Source organism: Poecile atricapillus, chromosome W, assembly GCF_030490865.1.
Source record: "Poecile atricapillus isolate bPoeAtr1 chromosome W, bPoeAtr1.hap1, whole genome shotgun sequence".
NCBI classification, from domain to species: Eukaryota; Metazoa; Chordata; class Aves; order Passeriformes; family Paridae; genus Poecile; species Poecile atricapillus.
Genome location: NC_081288.1, coordinates 94,312,607 through 94,329,211, shown reverse-complemented (window position 1 = coordinate 94,329,211; position 16,605 = coordinate 94,312,607). Strand labels below are relative to the sequence as shown.

Sequence of the window (16,605 nt, the reverse complement as noted above, 5' to 3'; positions counted from 1 at the left end):
AGCAGCCTGATCTACTGAAAGATGTCCAAAGTATTCTTTGATTTGATGCTGCACATAAGATGGTCTCACCCATGTGCTGTATTCTCATGTTTCCTTCTAAGAATACATGACAGAAACATACAACTCTATCACCCTTGCTCTTTTACCGCATCAAGACAGCACAGTTCTCTAGCCTAAAAAATTATGCATACACAGGCATAAGCTTAATATTCCATCAATTAATTTCAGAGCAATTTTTAAGAAGGTAGCATTTGGGGAGACGCTCTAGCCTATAGAGTAAGTCTACCTGTAACACAGAACTTGCATACACCTAGTACTACTTTAAAGAAACTTTTCAACATCTTAGCCCATGCTGACTCCTGCAGGAGATCCTAAGCATGAATTGTTTTCCTCCTATGTACTGCCACACACTCCATAGCAGTAACCACCTTACAGCATTGGTAATGCTGCTTTGCAGAACACTCATTCAGAAATAGCTCGGCACCTCATACCAGCCTCCTGACAATACCAACAGATGTCTAAAACTTTTTAAATCTTGCATTAGCCTGTCAAAGAGGGGTATGGTATAGCAAAGGTCCTAGTGTAGCAATTGTAATATTGACCACAGAATGTATTTTACAAAAATAGCTCAAACTTTTTCAAGTTAGAGCTAAAAAACAGGTCTGCTTTTCTTCTGCACCATTTGCAGAGGCCTTAGAACAACCACAGGTAGAAAACAAAAGGATCCCCAACCCTACTGAGAGGAATGACAGGTTTGTCTTTACAAACAAGCTGTGGGTCTGCTGAGATAAGATGAAACTATCACTGAGAGATAACAAGAAACAATGGGATGGATTCCACTGAAGGATGAAAGAGGCACTGAGGAAACACCATGAATTCCACAAGAGTTAAGAATTAAGAAGGGATTATGCATGGGGGGGGGGGGGGGGGGTGTCTCAGGTATCAGGCATTCTGGGAAGCCTGTACTTCTCAAATACCTCAGCCTATGGGGAAAGAGAGAAGGGACATATGGCCAGGAAATTAGGGTAAAAAGGAGGCTGCACCCTCCAAAAATTTGAGAGACCCCAGGGGAATGCCCCATGGCCTCTCCCTTTATTCGAATAAAGTAAAAGGACTCCTCTGTCTCCTTTTTGGACATAAACCTCTGGTGTTTGTGGATTAATTCTCCTGACACTACTGTTTATATGCAACTTCTCTAGCCTCCTGAACTTATTTTTTATTGAACTATATAAATCTAATAATTGAAAGTTATTGCCTCGTTTGAACCAAAAGAAACTAAAGCAGCACAGACTACTATAACTGCATGATACAGCTGAGACTCAAGTCCTTACTGTCACAAAAAAGAATGCAGACAGCTTCTTGCAGTTTATAGAGGTTTAACACATTATTCTACAGTTTAAAAAATCCATTTTTTTCAAAAGCATTAATTAACAAAGAGCATTTGAGGAAAGGGAACAATGTCTTTGTAGCAAGTTTAACATGAAATTCAATACAAGCATCACAAACAGAAGTCATTAGCTGCTGATCTGGTACAGTTATTCAGAACACATCCATCCCAGCACCCTCCAACAAATTATTCGGTTCTGTACCCCCAAGCAATTATTATTTCAAACTGCTGTGTTGGGGTTTTTCAATTCCTGAATAGACTGACATATTTTTACATATGATTCTCAACAATCCTATCAGAGATGAGGTCCTTATTCAGATTTCTGGTCACACTGCTTAAATCATTCCTGCTTCCAGGATACAAGAAACAGAAGGAGTAACCCTCACACCATTACACAGTATAAAACCCACACATATATGTGAAAACACCATTTAAATACAATCTCTTCAATATGATGCCATGCACTGAGCCTAATAATTTGTGCTCTGCAGATTCCATTCCTTCAGGCAGCTATCTGAAATGTCTATAGCAACACCTACCAATACTAGCTTGACTCATGAGGGTCACAGAACTACTTTAAGAATAGCCTTAAGGCATCTATGATAAAGTCAAGTCAGACTGCAGAAGTGAAAGCCATCCAACTAGTCCTAGAGATTGCTGAGACAGAAAAGTAGCCTGTACTCTATACTGACTCCTGGATGGTGGCTAATGTCCTATGGGGGTGGCTATAGAAATGGAAGAGCAGCAATTGGCAACGCAGAGGCAAACCCATCTGGGCTGCTGCATTGTGGCAGGACATCACTGCATGGGTAGAAAATTACTCTGAAGGTATGTCATTGTCCTGGGGTGACTTTATGATGCCTGTATCCTCAATCATCTGTTCTGTTTATGTTGGATATTAAGTGCTGCACCTTTAAGACTGGTTCTGAGAGTGAAAGGGGGGAAAGAAGAAGCGTGGAGTTTGTTTTCAGAAACTGCACTTCACCCTTCTCTGGACAGTTGTCTGCAGCGCAGACAGACAGCGGAAGAGAGCTCTCCTTTGCTTTTTAGTTAGTTTTTTAGCTAGCTGAGACAGAGAAGTTCCTTGGACTGTGGCTTTTTTCTTGGAACTCTTCAAACCTGCTCTGGACCAAAACCCCAGAAAAACACCAGGAGCTCACGTCTGTGGCCCACCGGGGCCTGGGCCTCAGCATTTTCCAGCACCGGAGGGACTGATAAGAGACTAAGACAGCCAAGCTACACTCCACGACAAGGACTTTCTGAATTTGCCATCTGTTTGAACAGTGAGAGGTTTTATTGTTTAATATTTTTCATTTTTCTTATGCTTGTGGATACTTTGCTTGTTAAGTAAACAGGCTTTTTTCCATTTTTCTCCAAAGAAATCTTTTTCTGAACCAGTTGGGGTAGGGGCCGCTTGAATTTGCTTTCTGGCGGGACCCCATTCGGAGGTTTCTTCCTTCAAATTTGCCCTAAACCAGGACAGTCATGTAGATGCTCACATGCTCAAAAATCATGCCACTGAAGAACATCAAAACAATGAACAGGTAGATAAGGCTGCCAAAATTGGAATAGCTCAGGTAGACTTGGACTGGGAGCAGAAGGGTGAGCTATTTATAGCCCAACAGACCCATGAAACATCAGGACATCTAGGAAGGGATGCAACATACAGATGGGCTCATGATCAAGGGGTGGACCTGACCATGGAGGCCATCACACAGGTTATTCATGAATATGTAATGCACTGCAATCAAGCAAGCCACAAATAAAGAACAAACCTAATCACTTGAATAAAACCCTCAAGATACTTTGACATCTTCAAAAAGGGCTCCAACCTTGAACCAAAGACTGTAAAAGGTATGAATCAAGTAACTGCCTGTACTCACTTCTGAACTCCCAGAAATACTTACTTTCTACAATGTCTCATCTGGTCCTCCCCTACATACAACAGTCTCCTTCCCTTTACACCCTTGACAAGGTAGAACACAACAAAGATAATATGTGGCTATTAAATTTCACAGTGCATGTGCTCAAAGGTCTGAATTAGGTTTCTCTGCACAATCTAGTTCTGGCACATCCCAACTCCTGAATACTCAACTTGAAAACCTTACTGTTCTGAACAGCTTCTTGAATGCAGTAAGATTTTTCATATCTAACCAATAAACACAGTAGCAGTAAAAACAAGCATGATAATCCACACTGATACCCCCCAACCTTTCCCAAGTTGATACAGATGAAGTAAACACTAAGGTACACAAAAAGTTAGTTTTTCCATATTGCTTTTCCTCTCAACACAAGTTAATTTTGCTCACCTTGTGTCACTCATTATTGAGCATTAGATCTTTCTAAAGTTTCTTGGAAGACCTTCTAATCACTCCAGCTCAAATAATTGTCATATTTGCTAACATTTCTATTCCACTATTCCCCTCCCTCACATCCTCCACTCTGGATAATTTCTCCAGTTCTATACCCATTCCACTTTTGAAGGTATGCAGCAGTCAATGGCAAAAGGCCAACGGTTAAATTTATTCTCTCTTTTCCTGTCTCCCAACCAACTTCTTATCACAACAGGACTTAATTTCTCTCCACAAAGTAAAGAAAGCAATAAGAGACCCTGATTAAAAGTATGCTTATACTTCCATCAGGTACTTATTTAAGAGGCCTAAGACACTGGAATTTCAAATTCTCCAGCATTTATCTTCTCAAACACACTCTTCCCCATCACAAAACTGATTCTGGCAAAACCAAGCCATTTTGATAAAAAAAACACAGAGCAGTGATACAATTTATTAACACGTCTGAAGCTCACTTTTCTCCTATACCTTATCCTTGCAAGAACAACTTCCGTCATCTTACAGATTGAGAACTTTCAGCCAACCACAGACCCTATATCAAGGCAACTTATCCAAAACTTATAACAAATATAAAATTAATGTGTTAAATGAGGAATAAAAGAAAACATTAAGAAAACTCAAGAAAAACCAGGTTCCTATAAAATCTATCACAAAAGTACAACTGTTGCTGCAGCTTTATCTTTTCAGTTTTGATGAAGTTTTTCCTTCCTAATATAGGATATTTATGTCAACAATGTAACATTACTATCAACAGTTTATTAGAATATAACTATTTTAATTTTTAAAAATCTGCAACTTCAAAGGACACCAATATATCCATTTCTATTTTTTTACAAAACCATGCTTAACATTATTTCCATATTTAAATTTTTGCTGATAAGACTAAGAAAAACATTATTCCCTGCACTACAAACAAAACATACACCAGAAAAAAATCAAAACCTAACCTCTATCAATCAGGAACACATTTTTTAAAATTCTCTTTTAATAAAACATCACAACTCATCATACTACTTTTGTGGCTTTAACCAGTATAATCTAACAAACCCACATCCTACTACCTTGCTTTAAATCACATACCATGGATCTCTATCACAGCAGGAGTTTATGGAGTACTTTTTCCAACAAAGCCACAAAACCTTTTTATTAACCCTTACTTTACTTCTTGTTGTTCACATTTGCCTCATTATCTGAATTATCACACACTCTTTGGGAAAAAAAACAAAACAAAAAAAACCAACAGCAGAAAAAAACCCCAACAAACCAAAACAAACAAAAAAACAAAGATAAAAAAACCCCAAACAAAAACACGAACCCCACACACACCACCATAAACAAATAACAAACACACAATACGCCACATCTTAATCAGAAAAGTAACAAGAGGATTTAGTACCTTTACTAGAAAAAAAGGATTAGTAGATTTGGGCAAGTCTAGTCTTAGGCAAGCATGCACACTAACAAAATGCTCTAGCTATACACCAAATAGCCATCATCCCAATCCTCCATCTCTAAGTCAGTATTACTCCCAAAAATTGAAGTCTTCCAGCACATTGCTTTAGAAACATCAAGATTAAATAAAGATATCTCAATTCTTTTTAAAAAGATTATTCTCACAGCTCTAGGAGTTTCAAAATTATGTATGGAGACAGGTGCTAAATTTAGTTCCTAACAGAGCCAAAAATTATCCTTTCAAGATATAAGGTAGAACTTCTACATAATATTTTTAGTGCAATTACCAGTAAAAAGGGGTAGAAAACCAAGCAATTTTATTTACACATAACTCCTCTCTACATAAATTCCCTTCTTTCATTTTTCTCTCCATCCTCCTCATATTTTTATTAATCCTTAACTATCCTCTTCATATACCCATAGGAAAAAAAAAAGACCAAAACAAAGAAAAATACACCAAAAATAAAAACAAGGACAAACACACAAAATACTTAGATGATGACCTCTACAAAAGCTGGTACTAGACTGGCATGCTTCCTCTTTTTAAATACAAAAGTTGAAAAGAATATATTATTTCTCAACCTGCCAAAGCTACCAAAAAACAAACTACACTTGAACAAGACAAACTCTCCCAATGCCAACACCACAGCCAATTACCTGCATAAGTTCCTTCTACACCTACCATTCAACCCCCTCACCCATCTTCATGATACCCAAGTAGACCACACCCCAATCCACTTCTGGATTCCAGGCCACCCTTTTTGCATCGACTCCCTCCAAGCACTGCTCTCCCCGAGCCTTATGCCCCACAATCCCTTTTCCTCTTCCTCCATACCCTAAGAAACCTGAGGGTACTTCCCCTCACAGGGAGCATATCAAGCCAAGCCCACCTCCTCTTCTTCTGCACTCCTCCCTTCACATCATGCCATTCAGAACTCCCAGGGCACATCAGCAAGACACTCAGATGCCCACCCACCCCCCACACCTTCCTCCTTTCCCTCAAAACAGATTCCTTCAGGCCCACCTCTCAGGCTCATCTTTCAAACAGTGAAGGAAGTGAAAAGAAACAGCTCTTCTGTCTCCTACCCTCTATTATCTGCCTCGGACACACTCCTTGTCCGGGGCGAGGCAAGGCCCAAATCACGGGCTAGTGAGGAGTGGCAGAGACCAGGCCCACTTCAAACTGCAGTAGGCCCTTCAACCTCAGCAAGCTCAGCCCTGGTATGCGTGCTTAGTGGCGACAGAAAAAGGACTCAGAGCCTACCCATAAAGTACACGACCACAGCCTCCCCTCCCGCAACACTACAAAGCAAGGCTTGGCCGCCGCCTTCCTCCTCCCACCATGGCCACTTTTCGCGACCGACTCCACAGGCCCCGCTCTCAGCGACGGTGCCGCCATATTGACCCACCTCACACAGCGACAAGCGAGGCCGTACAGGGCTCAAGGACATCCCCTCCCCACCCCCCACCACGGTCGTGGGTCTCTCACCTTCATGTCGGGACATCCTAATGTGGAGGCTGCTGCCCAGGCCTGTCCCTAGGCTCCCGCTGGGCTGCTCAGGCGTCGCTTTAGGCCACGTCCCTCCCGCTTTACGCACTGACCCCCAAACGCGAAGCGAACATGCAACAAAAAAGGGAAAGAAATGGGGGGGGGGGGGGGGGGGGGGGGCGGGGTGAAGTAAAGAGGTATTTGTTTCAACGGCCTCAGCCAGCCAGCCGGCTGGCCGGCCTGTATCTCTCCACCTCCCTCTCTCTCTTCCTCCCTCCCTCCGGGGGGGGCGGATCCACCAGCAGTGACTTCCCAGGCGCCACGATACAGTGAATCGTAGGTCCCTCTTCCTCTTCCGCCGTTTATAATCCACACCCCGCTTCCTGAGTTCCCACCTCTATTCCCTCTTCTGTTGTTACTGTAAAAAAACCTGACTGCTCGCACCCCTCGGCTCTTTACCGCCCTAAGATCAAGATCTCCCAGTTTCTTTCCTTCTCTACCTGTTTATTTAGGATATTTAATTATTTCTCTCTTTTTTCTTCATTCCTTCTCTGTCCGATAGCCACTGCTACTGCAAACGAGAAGGAAGAGTAAGTACGCAGCCAATAGAAAAGAGGATCAGTACCACCCAGCGCAGAGAAAGCCGCGGAGTTGAGCGTATCTTATGTGTAACTGGATGGGTTTCTCCCCTTCTTCCTCTAAATTAGGAGAGACTGCTTTCTCCTGGTATTCACCAGAGACACGGCCTCCTTCACCATTTTGGCCTCTGACAATTGCCCATGTGCCACGGGGGGCAGAGAGAGAGCCTCCCTGCTTGATCCTGTTGTAGAACACACCGCTGTAGTGGTGGGGCTGCGCCTCTGCGGGTGCACGGAGGTCTCCCTCGTCCCCTAGTAAAGACGCCAGAGAGTGAGAAATGGCAGCAACCCGACAGCAGCCTTAAGGAAGGGGATAAGCTCAGCGAGGTGGTTCATGGTACTTCCCATTCCCTCTCTTTTCCAGTATGGCTTGCAAAGCCCTCTCTGTCATTTGGGGAGGCATAGCGAGCCGTGACACATGCTCTGATGCTTCCTGCCCCGTCCTGGCTGCCTGACTCATGAAACACTGAGAGTGCTTGGGTAACTTCTCAATCAGCTGAGAAAGGTAAACGCCGGCCTGCCTGCAACAGCTACCGCAGCACATGTGTGGGTTTTACCTAGTCTTGATAATTTTCAGTGTTTCTGCTTAGGCTGCAAAGTGCTAAGAGTGGGCGACCTTGTGGCCACAGTAACATACTAATTTTTCATAGGCGAACTAAACCATTTTAGTGGGATATTCCCATACTTTTCTGTGCATTTTTCCCCATTCTGCCTCTTAGTAGTGTTAGGCTACAAAGGATAGGGATGTGTGTTTCAGAATGGGGAAGGGGAGCTCCAAACCTTGCACAGCTCTTGGCTGCTGCAGGAGCTTTCCCATAATAAATTTAAGATAACAGTAGCATGCCTGATTACTGTGACGGTGAAGTGAGAGCCTCATAGTTGCAAAGGGAGGAGGCAGAACCTTATAAAGAATGATGAAAAATAAAAAGATTGTGACTTGCAGAACTCTGTTTGCTTTCCCCACATCTTTTTGTCTTTTGCAAAAAGGCATTAGTCTAGAAAATAAATTGTAAAGGTAAAATGGGATGAATGGTTTGAAAACGGGTTGCAAAGGACCTAGGGGTGCTGGTTGACAGTGGCTGAACACGAGCCAGGGTGTGCCCAGGTGGCCAAGAAGGCCAATGGCAAACCTGGCTTGTACCAGAAATAGTGTGGCCAGCAGGATCAGGGAAGTGATTGTTCATTTGTACTCCACACTGGTGAGGCCACACCTCAACTACTGTGTTCAGTATTGGACCTCTCACTACAAGAAAGACATTGAGGTGTTGGAGTGTGTCCAGAGAAGGGCAATGAAGCTGGTGAAGGGTCTGGACCACAAGTCTTATGAGGACTGGTTGAGGGGGCTGGAGTTGTTTAGCCCAGAGAAAAGGAGGCTCAAGGGAAATGTTATCACTCTCTTCAGCTACCTGAAAGGAGGTTGAAGCCAGGTGGGGGTTGGTCTCTTCTCCCAGGTAATAAGTGACAAAATGAGAGGAAATGGACTCAAGTTGCACCAAGGGAGGTTTAGATTAGATATTAAGAAAAAAAAATCACAGAAAGATTTGTAAAGCATTGTAACAGGCTGCCCAGGAAAGTGATGGAGTCATCATCCCTGGAACTGTTCAAAAAACGTGGGTATGGCATTTGAGGACATGGGTTTATGGTGAATATGGTGGTGGTGCTGGGTTGACAGTTGGACCTGATGATCTTAAAGGTCTTTTCCAACCTTAATGATTCTATGATTCTAAACTACCTATCATGGGAGGATGAAGAAGCAATCAGGTGGGGGAGGGATGGTTGGGGGAAGGAAAAGGTGGTAGGGAGAGGGCTAAGAGGAAGAGGGAAATGGGGAAAATGGGGAGAAGTTAGAAGGTGGACAGGAAGTGAGAGAGGGGGAAAGAATGGAGGGAAGGGGAGAGGGGAAGAGGCACAGAGGTGTGGGGTTGAAGAGAAGGGCAAGAGGGGAAAGTAGAGAGAGTGGGTGCCGCGGCGGCGGAAAGCCCGGAACACCGCGACTTCTCCAGAAGCAGCCTTGAGAAAGGCTGGCCCGAAGCGCATGCGAGCAGCTTCGAGCAGTCGAGTGATTCCAGCTCAGCTCAGTAATAGTATAGTGATTTCAGCTCAGCTCGGCAGCAGCGGCAGCAGGCAACACAGGAAGCAGGGACGAGATAGCTGGTCCAGCGTTCCACCGAGGCACAAGCCTTTATTCAGGCAAAGCTTCGGCAAAGGGTGCCGGTAACAGCGAATCTCCCGAACAGAGGAAAACCCGGGATATTTATGGGGAAGGAGAGGGGCGGGGGGAAGCCCGAGATACCTGTATCGGGGTGGGACAGCAGGGGGGAACACCAATGAAACACAACAGTTTAACATAACTAACTCAAAGACCCCTGGGAGCGACATTGTGTCGCTCTTACAGAGAAGTATCTCCTCTCCAGGGGAGGGCCAGTATCTCGGGCCCAGCGGGCTCCTCCGTACCCACAACTCCCACTTCTTTATTTATTAAAAAGGCATCCCCTAGAGAGTTAGCTGATAGCTTCTTAAAACATGAAAACATACTTAGGAAGATAATAACAACTAGGAAAACCCAAGAAAAAAAAAAATATTTTTGAGGAGGGAGGCAACCCATCCTTTGAGCCCTTAGTTCCCAAAAAGGTCCTCAAGCCACTGGGGCTCCTTTTCAGTTTGGAGTTCCTGGACCGTGTGTTGGAGTCTCTGGATGCGAGCGTGGATGCCTTCACTGGGGCTGGAGAGGTCAAAGCAGCACAGTCCGTTAAATTCCTCGCAGCCATGTCCATGGGCCAGGAGCAAAAGGTCTAGAGGGTTGGTGGCACTGCCCATGGACAAGCACATGTGGTCTTGTTGGAGTGTCTTTGCGAGGGTGATCCACACGTTCTCCTGGGGCTGTGCTACTAGCCAGGCATCCACAGCTGATGTTTTCAGGAGCATCCAGATAATCAGGGACATCAGGAACTCAAGGATGGTTTTGCTCTCCATTTTCTACAACAGGACATAGAAGATTAGCTCTAATTTTTGGAGAGGGGGGGAGCTATTTTCTTTCTCCCTTTCCTCTCCCGTCTCCCCCCTCTTTTAAAAAAAAACAAAAAAAAAAACCAAACAAAAACAAAACCACCAATTATAAGCAAGGTTATTCTGTGTATTTGGAACACAAGACCCAACACCAGCAGCAGCACAGAGGTGCACTTGGGTGTAAGCTGGCAATTTGGGCTAGGCAACGAGGGCAAGAAGGGGAAGGGGGAGGGAGTTAAGAAGACTTGTGTACTGTCACGGTGTCAGGCGTGACGTTGGCAGTCGTCTCGTTGCAGCTCTGGTAGGATGGTTTGGCCTCTGGTTGTTGGTCTGGTGGCAGGTCGGTTCTGTGGACTCCGACGACATCTCCGCTTCCAGGCTGCAGTGGGCTGCTGTTTTTCTGGACCTGTGTGGGTCTCAGGAGACTTTGAAAGTTCTGAATCTGGTGCAGGGTTTGTAGGGCCTAAGTAAGGTTTTACATTTTTCCCTGGGAGCCACTTAGGTCCTGATGGTGTGGACACACACGCATACCCTCTCCCCCAGGTAATCAGTGGGAAGGGTCCTGATGTCCGTTGTGATTCAGGATCCTTGATCAGCACCGGCGGCTTCTCGGTGAGTTTGGCATGAGTTGAGTTAGAGAAGTGCCGTATTACAGGGGGGTCAGGCTCTGTAGGCGAGCAATTTAGAAAGTTCATGACATATAGAGCCTTACAGAGCCTCTCAATGGGAGGAATGATCTCTGTTCCTCCCCGCTGGTGATCAAGGACTCTTTTTAGGTTTTGGTGGGTTCTCTCTACTATTGATTGCCCTGTAGGGGAATGAGGAATGCCCGTGGTGTGTTTCACCCCCCACTCATTGAAAAAGTCTCTTAATTTGTGAGAGGTGTAAGCAGGTCCATTGTCTGTTTTAATTTGTTCTGGGACTCCCAGGGTAGCAAAAGCAAGGAGAAAATGTCGGATGGTGTGCTTGGCATTTTCTCCTGCATGGGCTGAGGCAAACACTGCACCAGAGAAGGTGTCTACGGAGACATGTACGTATTTGACTCTCCCAAAGGATGGGACGTGAGTGACATCGGTTTGCCATATCTGGCAGCTGTTAAGTCCTCGGGGGTTAACCCCGGAGTTAACGACAGGTATTTGGAACGATTGGCAATTAGGACAGGTGGCAACTATTGCTCTAGCCTGGTCTCTGGGTAGTCTGAACATTCTCATCAGTGCAGGCACATTTTGGTGGAAGAACTGGTGGGACAATTTCGCTTGTGCGAAAATGTCAGGGACATTGGCTGCTCCAGCAGGCATGGCTATGGCATCTGCCCTCCTGTTTCCTTCGGCAATGGCACCTGGGAGGTCGGTGTGCGCCCTCACATGCATGACATAGTAAGGTTGCTTTCTGTGAGAGATAAGATATACTAATTCAGAAAGCAATTTGTATAAATTTGGGTTAGAGACTTCTTTCAGAAATGCATGTTCTGCTCTCATAGCTATTCCAGCCACATAAGCCGAATCAGTCACCAGGTTGAAAGGTTCTTGGAATTTCTCAAAAGCTCTGACAACGGCTGCTAATTCAGCAATCTGTGGTGATCCCTCGACCACTTGGACATCAGACTCCCATTTCTGTGTCCTGGGGTCCTTCCAAGTCATGACTGACTTGTGGGATTTCCCTGAGCCATCTGTGAAAACCGTCAGGGCCTGGAGCGGTGTTTTGCTCTGTAATGATTTGGGGACCAAATTAAATGTGGTTTTGAAAAGTCTGTGGCCAGGTGGGTGTATAGAAATTTGGCCTGAATAGCTATCGAGAGCGAACTGAAGGCTCTCATTGGTTTGGAGCAAAGGCTCCAAACTTCCAGTTGCCAATGGGAGGAAGATGCAGGTGAACTCACAGGCTGCAAGAGTGCGGAGACGGACTCTAGCTCTTTTAATGAGTTCAGCCATGATTTCTTGTGGAGTGGTGATAGTCTTAGTGGGCTGGTTATGTGTAAAGATCCACTCAATGATAAGGAGAGGATCCTTCAATGCAGTGTCCCATTGAAAGATGAGTGCGTGTAAGCGCGGGGCCTTACCCAGGACAACCAGCTGGAAGGGCAGGCTGGGCTCATACCGGTGGGCTTGCCGCGAAGACAGGGCCTCCTGGACCTTGGTGATGGATTCTCGAGCCTCTGGTGTGAGGGAGCACGGTGAGTCGAGGGCCTCACTGCCACGGAGCAGGTTGAAGAGGGGTACAAGGACTTCTGTTGTTACCCCAAGCAGAGGGCGTATCCAGTTGATGGACCCACAGAGCTGGTGCAAGTCCCGCAGGGTCTTGGGGTCGTCTTTGATGGTCAGCTGCTGGGGCACGATGGTCCGCTCACGGATCTGGAGTCCCAGGTAGGTCCACGGGCAGGTGTGCTGGATCTTGTCCTCACGGATCTCAAATCCAGCGTCCTCGATTGTCTGGATAGTTTTTTGTAAAGTCCGGTGCAGATAGTCATCGTCAGCAGCACAAACCAGGATGTCATCCATGTAGTGGAGGATGACAGCATCTGGGAACAGGGTCCTCACAGGTGACAGGATGCGGGTCACGTACCATTGGCAGATGGTAGGAGAATTTTTCATCCCCTGAGGAAGGACTAGCCAATGGTATCTTTTTAAAGGTGCTTGTCTGTTTGGAGAGGGAACCGAGAATGCAAATCTGGGGGCGTCCTGAGGATGGAGTGGTATGTTGAAAAAACAGTCCTTTATGTCAATGACAGCCAGCTTCCAATCCCGGGGGAGCATTGAAGGGGAGGGCATGCCAGGCTGGAGGGGGCCCATGTCTTCAATAACATCATTGATTTTCCTGAGGTCATGAAGGAGTCTCCACCTGTCTTTGCCTGGTTTGCGTAGGACAAAGACAGGGGAGTTCCAAGGGCTATTGGTCTCAGTGATGTGGCCCTTGGCAAGCTGCTCTTCTACGAGAGCTTCCAGTGCGCGCAGTTTGGTCTCAGATAGGGGCCACTGATCAACCCACACTGGATGGTGCTGTTTCCAGGTGAGTTGGGGGATGGTAGGCGTGGCGCGCTTCTCAGTGACCCCCACTAAAAATCCCTGCTGGGAATCCTCAGAGAAGCTCCCCATTGGGACAGGAGATCCCGTCCCCAGAGGGTGATTGGTGCTCTCACCACAAATGGCCTGATGGTTGCCATTTGTCCCTCAGGTCCTTCGATGACAATATTCCGTTTGCTCCTCATGGAGGCTGTCATCCCTCCAATTCCTGAAATCATGCCTGCCACAGGTTGTCATTCCCAATTGTCTGGCCACTCGGAGCGGGCGATGATGGTAACATCTGCTCCAGTGTCTATCATTCCTGGGCGCTGAATCCTTTCCCCATAACAAGACAGGCTACAGTCCACAATGGGTTTGCAGGAGCCCACAACCTGTGTCCACATAGCACTGGGGTTGAGGGGAACATGATCTGGGCAGTCACTAGGAAGTAAAAAGGCCTGTGCCACAGGAATCTGTTCCTTTAAATAATAAGGAGGGTCTATGCAGGCCAAAGAGATGGAAATTTCATCTCCAGGGTATATAGTCTGGACTTCAGGAACAGTCTGAATTTGTCCTGGACAGTTAGTTGGATCCCCAAGTATTAAGATGTTAGAGGGACCGCCTGGTGGTCCACGTTTCCCTGTGGGGACTTTGTAAACACAGTCACCTTTCATATATAAAGAGAGTCTAGTTACCAGTTGACGCCGAGTTCCCATCTGAAGCGCTCCACCTGCTGGGCTTAATATCGGGGCCCCCGTGGAGGCAGGATGGTGGGTTTGGCAGGAGGGGTGGAACGGTGCGGCATTTGATTTCATGTCGAAGCGCGGGGCCGTCCCGTGCTCTGCTTGAAGTTTCCCGAATGCCAGTTCTGTCTGGGGAATCGTTGGTGGGCTGGCGGTTGTATAGAATGTCTCTCCGGACAGTCTTTGAAAAAATGTCCAGGCTCACCACAATTAAAACAACAATTTCTATTGGGGTCTGCAGCATAAGCTCCAGATATCGCCTCTGCCACTCTTTTAGCCACTGCAAGTGCCACTGTATTCTCACTTGAGGCAGAGGAGTGTTTGGTGCAGGCTTCAACCATCTGATCTATGGTTGTTTCGGGGTCCAGAGGGAGGGCTCGCAAAACTGCTTTGCACTCCTGATTAGCATTGGCCATTGCTATTTTTACTAATAATTCTTTTTGTGCCTGAGGGCTCTCTATCTGTTTTTCAATGGCTATTTTTAACTTATCAATATACTTAATAAAAGACTCAGTTGCCCCCTGCTTAATATTGGTGAAGCACTGCATTGGCACTTTATCATCAGGGGTGGTAAAAAGAGATATCTTGGCAGCATTAGCTATATCCTGTAAGGCTGCTTCAGGCAGATCCCGGGCCTGATCTCGGGGCTTTTGGAAATCTCCTTCTCCTGCTAATTGCTCTAAAGTAAAATTGGGTCTGTTAGCATCTCTTGCATAAACATCTGCCAATTGCTTTAAATGTTTTTTCCACTGCCTCTCCCACAACATGTATTCTGCTGGAGAGAGGAGGCAGTTCATAATATTTTTGATGTCATGCGGGACCATGACATGGGCAGAGAAGGAGGCTTCCAGCAAGTGTTTAAAAAAATGTGAACTCCTGCCATGTTCCTCGGCAGCTTTACAAAGTTCCTGCAGTTCCCTATAGTGAAGGGATTCCCATGCAGCAACCTGTGCCCCTGTCCTGTCTCTCCTCATTATTACAGGAAAGGCAAGTATTTTCTGGGACAGAGCTGAGTTCCCTGCCCGTGTGGCTTCCCTCTGCACCTCAGCCCAGTGATCTTCATACTCAGAATCTGAATAAGAAGATTCACTGCTCTCATCTCCTAGTGGAGATGGGGGGTGTTTGGTGGCAGCGCGGGGCCGGCTCAGGTGTCTAGAGCTGGCCCTTTTGTGGCTGCGTGGGGAAGCGGGGGTGGCCCCGCTCCGGGCGGAGCCGTCCCGACCTCCGGGGCACTGGGACCCTGGAGCGGGAGCGCAGCTGGGGACGGGGCCCCGGCACGAAAGGACAGGACCGGGGTCCGCGACGAGGAGTAGTTTCCTGATGGATGCGGGAGGGCCCGATGCGGTTACACCCAACGACGCAGTGGGGGGGGAGGAGGAACAGGACGCGGCAGGAAGAGAAGGGGTGAAGGCGGGAAAGTGGCCATTTTGGGCATCGAGGGCGGGAAAACCGGGGTGGGAGTGGGACAAAATGGCGGGGCTGGCCACGCTGCCGGCGCCATCTGTGCTAACGCTAGGAACTGGGGGGGACACAACCGGGTGTGAGGGCATAGGAGAAAGGGTAGAGGAAAGACCCAGAGCGGCATGGCCATTGCCACCCTGGTGCGGGTAGAGAGACAGTGGGGGGGTGTCAGGGAGACGGCAGCAGCCCTGTGCCCGGGGGCAATGTCCACCCGCCGACTGGCTCTCAGACAGGGAAAGGGGTTCAGGGACACCTGGAGGGGCTGACGGGGTTGGGGGGTTTAACTGGGGACCCAAAACTCCCTCTTCTTTTTTTCCCTCTTTTTCCAATGAGAAAATAATATTTTGAAACACAGGAAAGAACTTTGCAACAGAAAAATCCCTTTTAGCTTGAACTGTATATAACTTTCTCCCCACATTATCCCAAAAAAATCCTGATTTAGCAGAGTCCGAATTAATCTTAAAATGCTTAAAAACCCAATGAATAAATCTTTTTAAATCCCCTTTAGAAAACTTAAAATTTCCCGCTTTTAAGGTAGTTACAACTTGGATATAAAAGTCCCTCTCAGGTGGGGTCAGCCTCAATACAGAGGACTCATTCCCCATCCTTTTTCACTCCCCGTCCAGCAGTGAAACAGCAAAAAAAAGAAAAAAGCCCGAAAAAAAAACCTTTCACGGGATACACTTACAATTTCTCTTTGGCAGATGCCGGCGGGCGAAAACAAAGCTGCTGGGTAGGTGGTCACCTGGCGACCGGTCCTCAGGGGCTTTCCCTTGCCCCAGATGGTCAGCGAGGGTCCCAGTCGCAGCCTCTTGGATCGCTTCTTGCTAGAACGCAAGCAAGCTTCCTTGAGGGGTGGCGGCTCCAGCGGCGGCTCGCCTCACAGCTGAAGGTGCAGGCGGACGCTTCTTCAGGGCTTCTTCAAAGCCCCACGTTGGGCGCCACTTGCCGCGGCGGCGGAAAGCCTGGAACACCGCGACTTCTCCAGAAGCAGCCTTGAGAAAGGCTGGCCCGAAGCGCATGCGAGCAGCTTCGAGCAGTCGAGTGATTCCAGCTCAGCTCAGTAATAGTATAGTGAT

The 16,605-nt window shown here is 46.9% G+C and overlaps 1 protein-coding gene across 5 annotated transcripts in view; it reads right to left on the bottom strand.

The window, feature by feature from the left end:
* LOC131591645 (E3 ubiquitin-protein ligase KCMF1-like) overlaps positions 1–6,839 on the bottom strand; it is a 122,350-nt gene extending 115,511 nt beyond the window's left edge. For all 5 annotated transcript variants that reach the window (XM_058862571.1, XM_058862569.1, XM_058862570.1 and 2 more), the window contains exon 1: positions 6,680–6,839. Coding sequence is in view for 4 of the 5 variants with exons in the window: in XM_058862569.1 (XP_058718552.1) it covers positions 6,680–6,695 (16 nt within the window). In the remaining variant the exon portion in view is untranslated. The remainder of the gene's footprint in view (positions 1–6,679) is intronic.
* Positions 6,840–16,605: the final 9,766 nt, after the last annotated feature.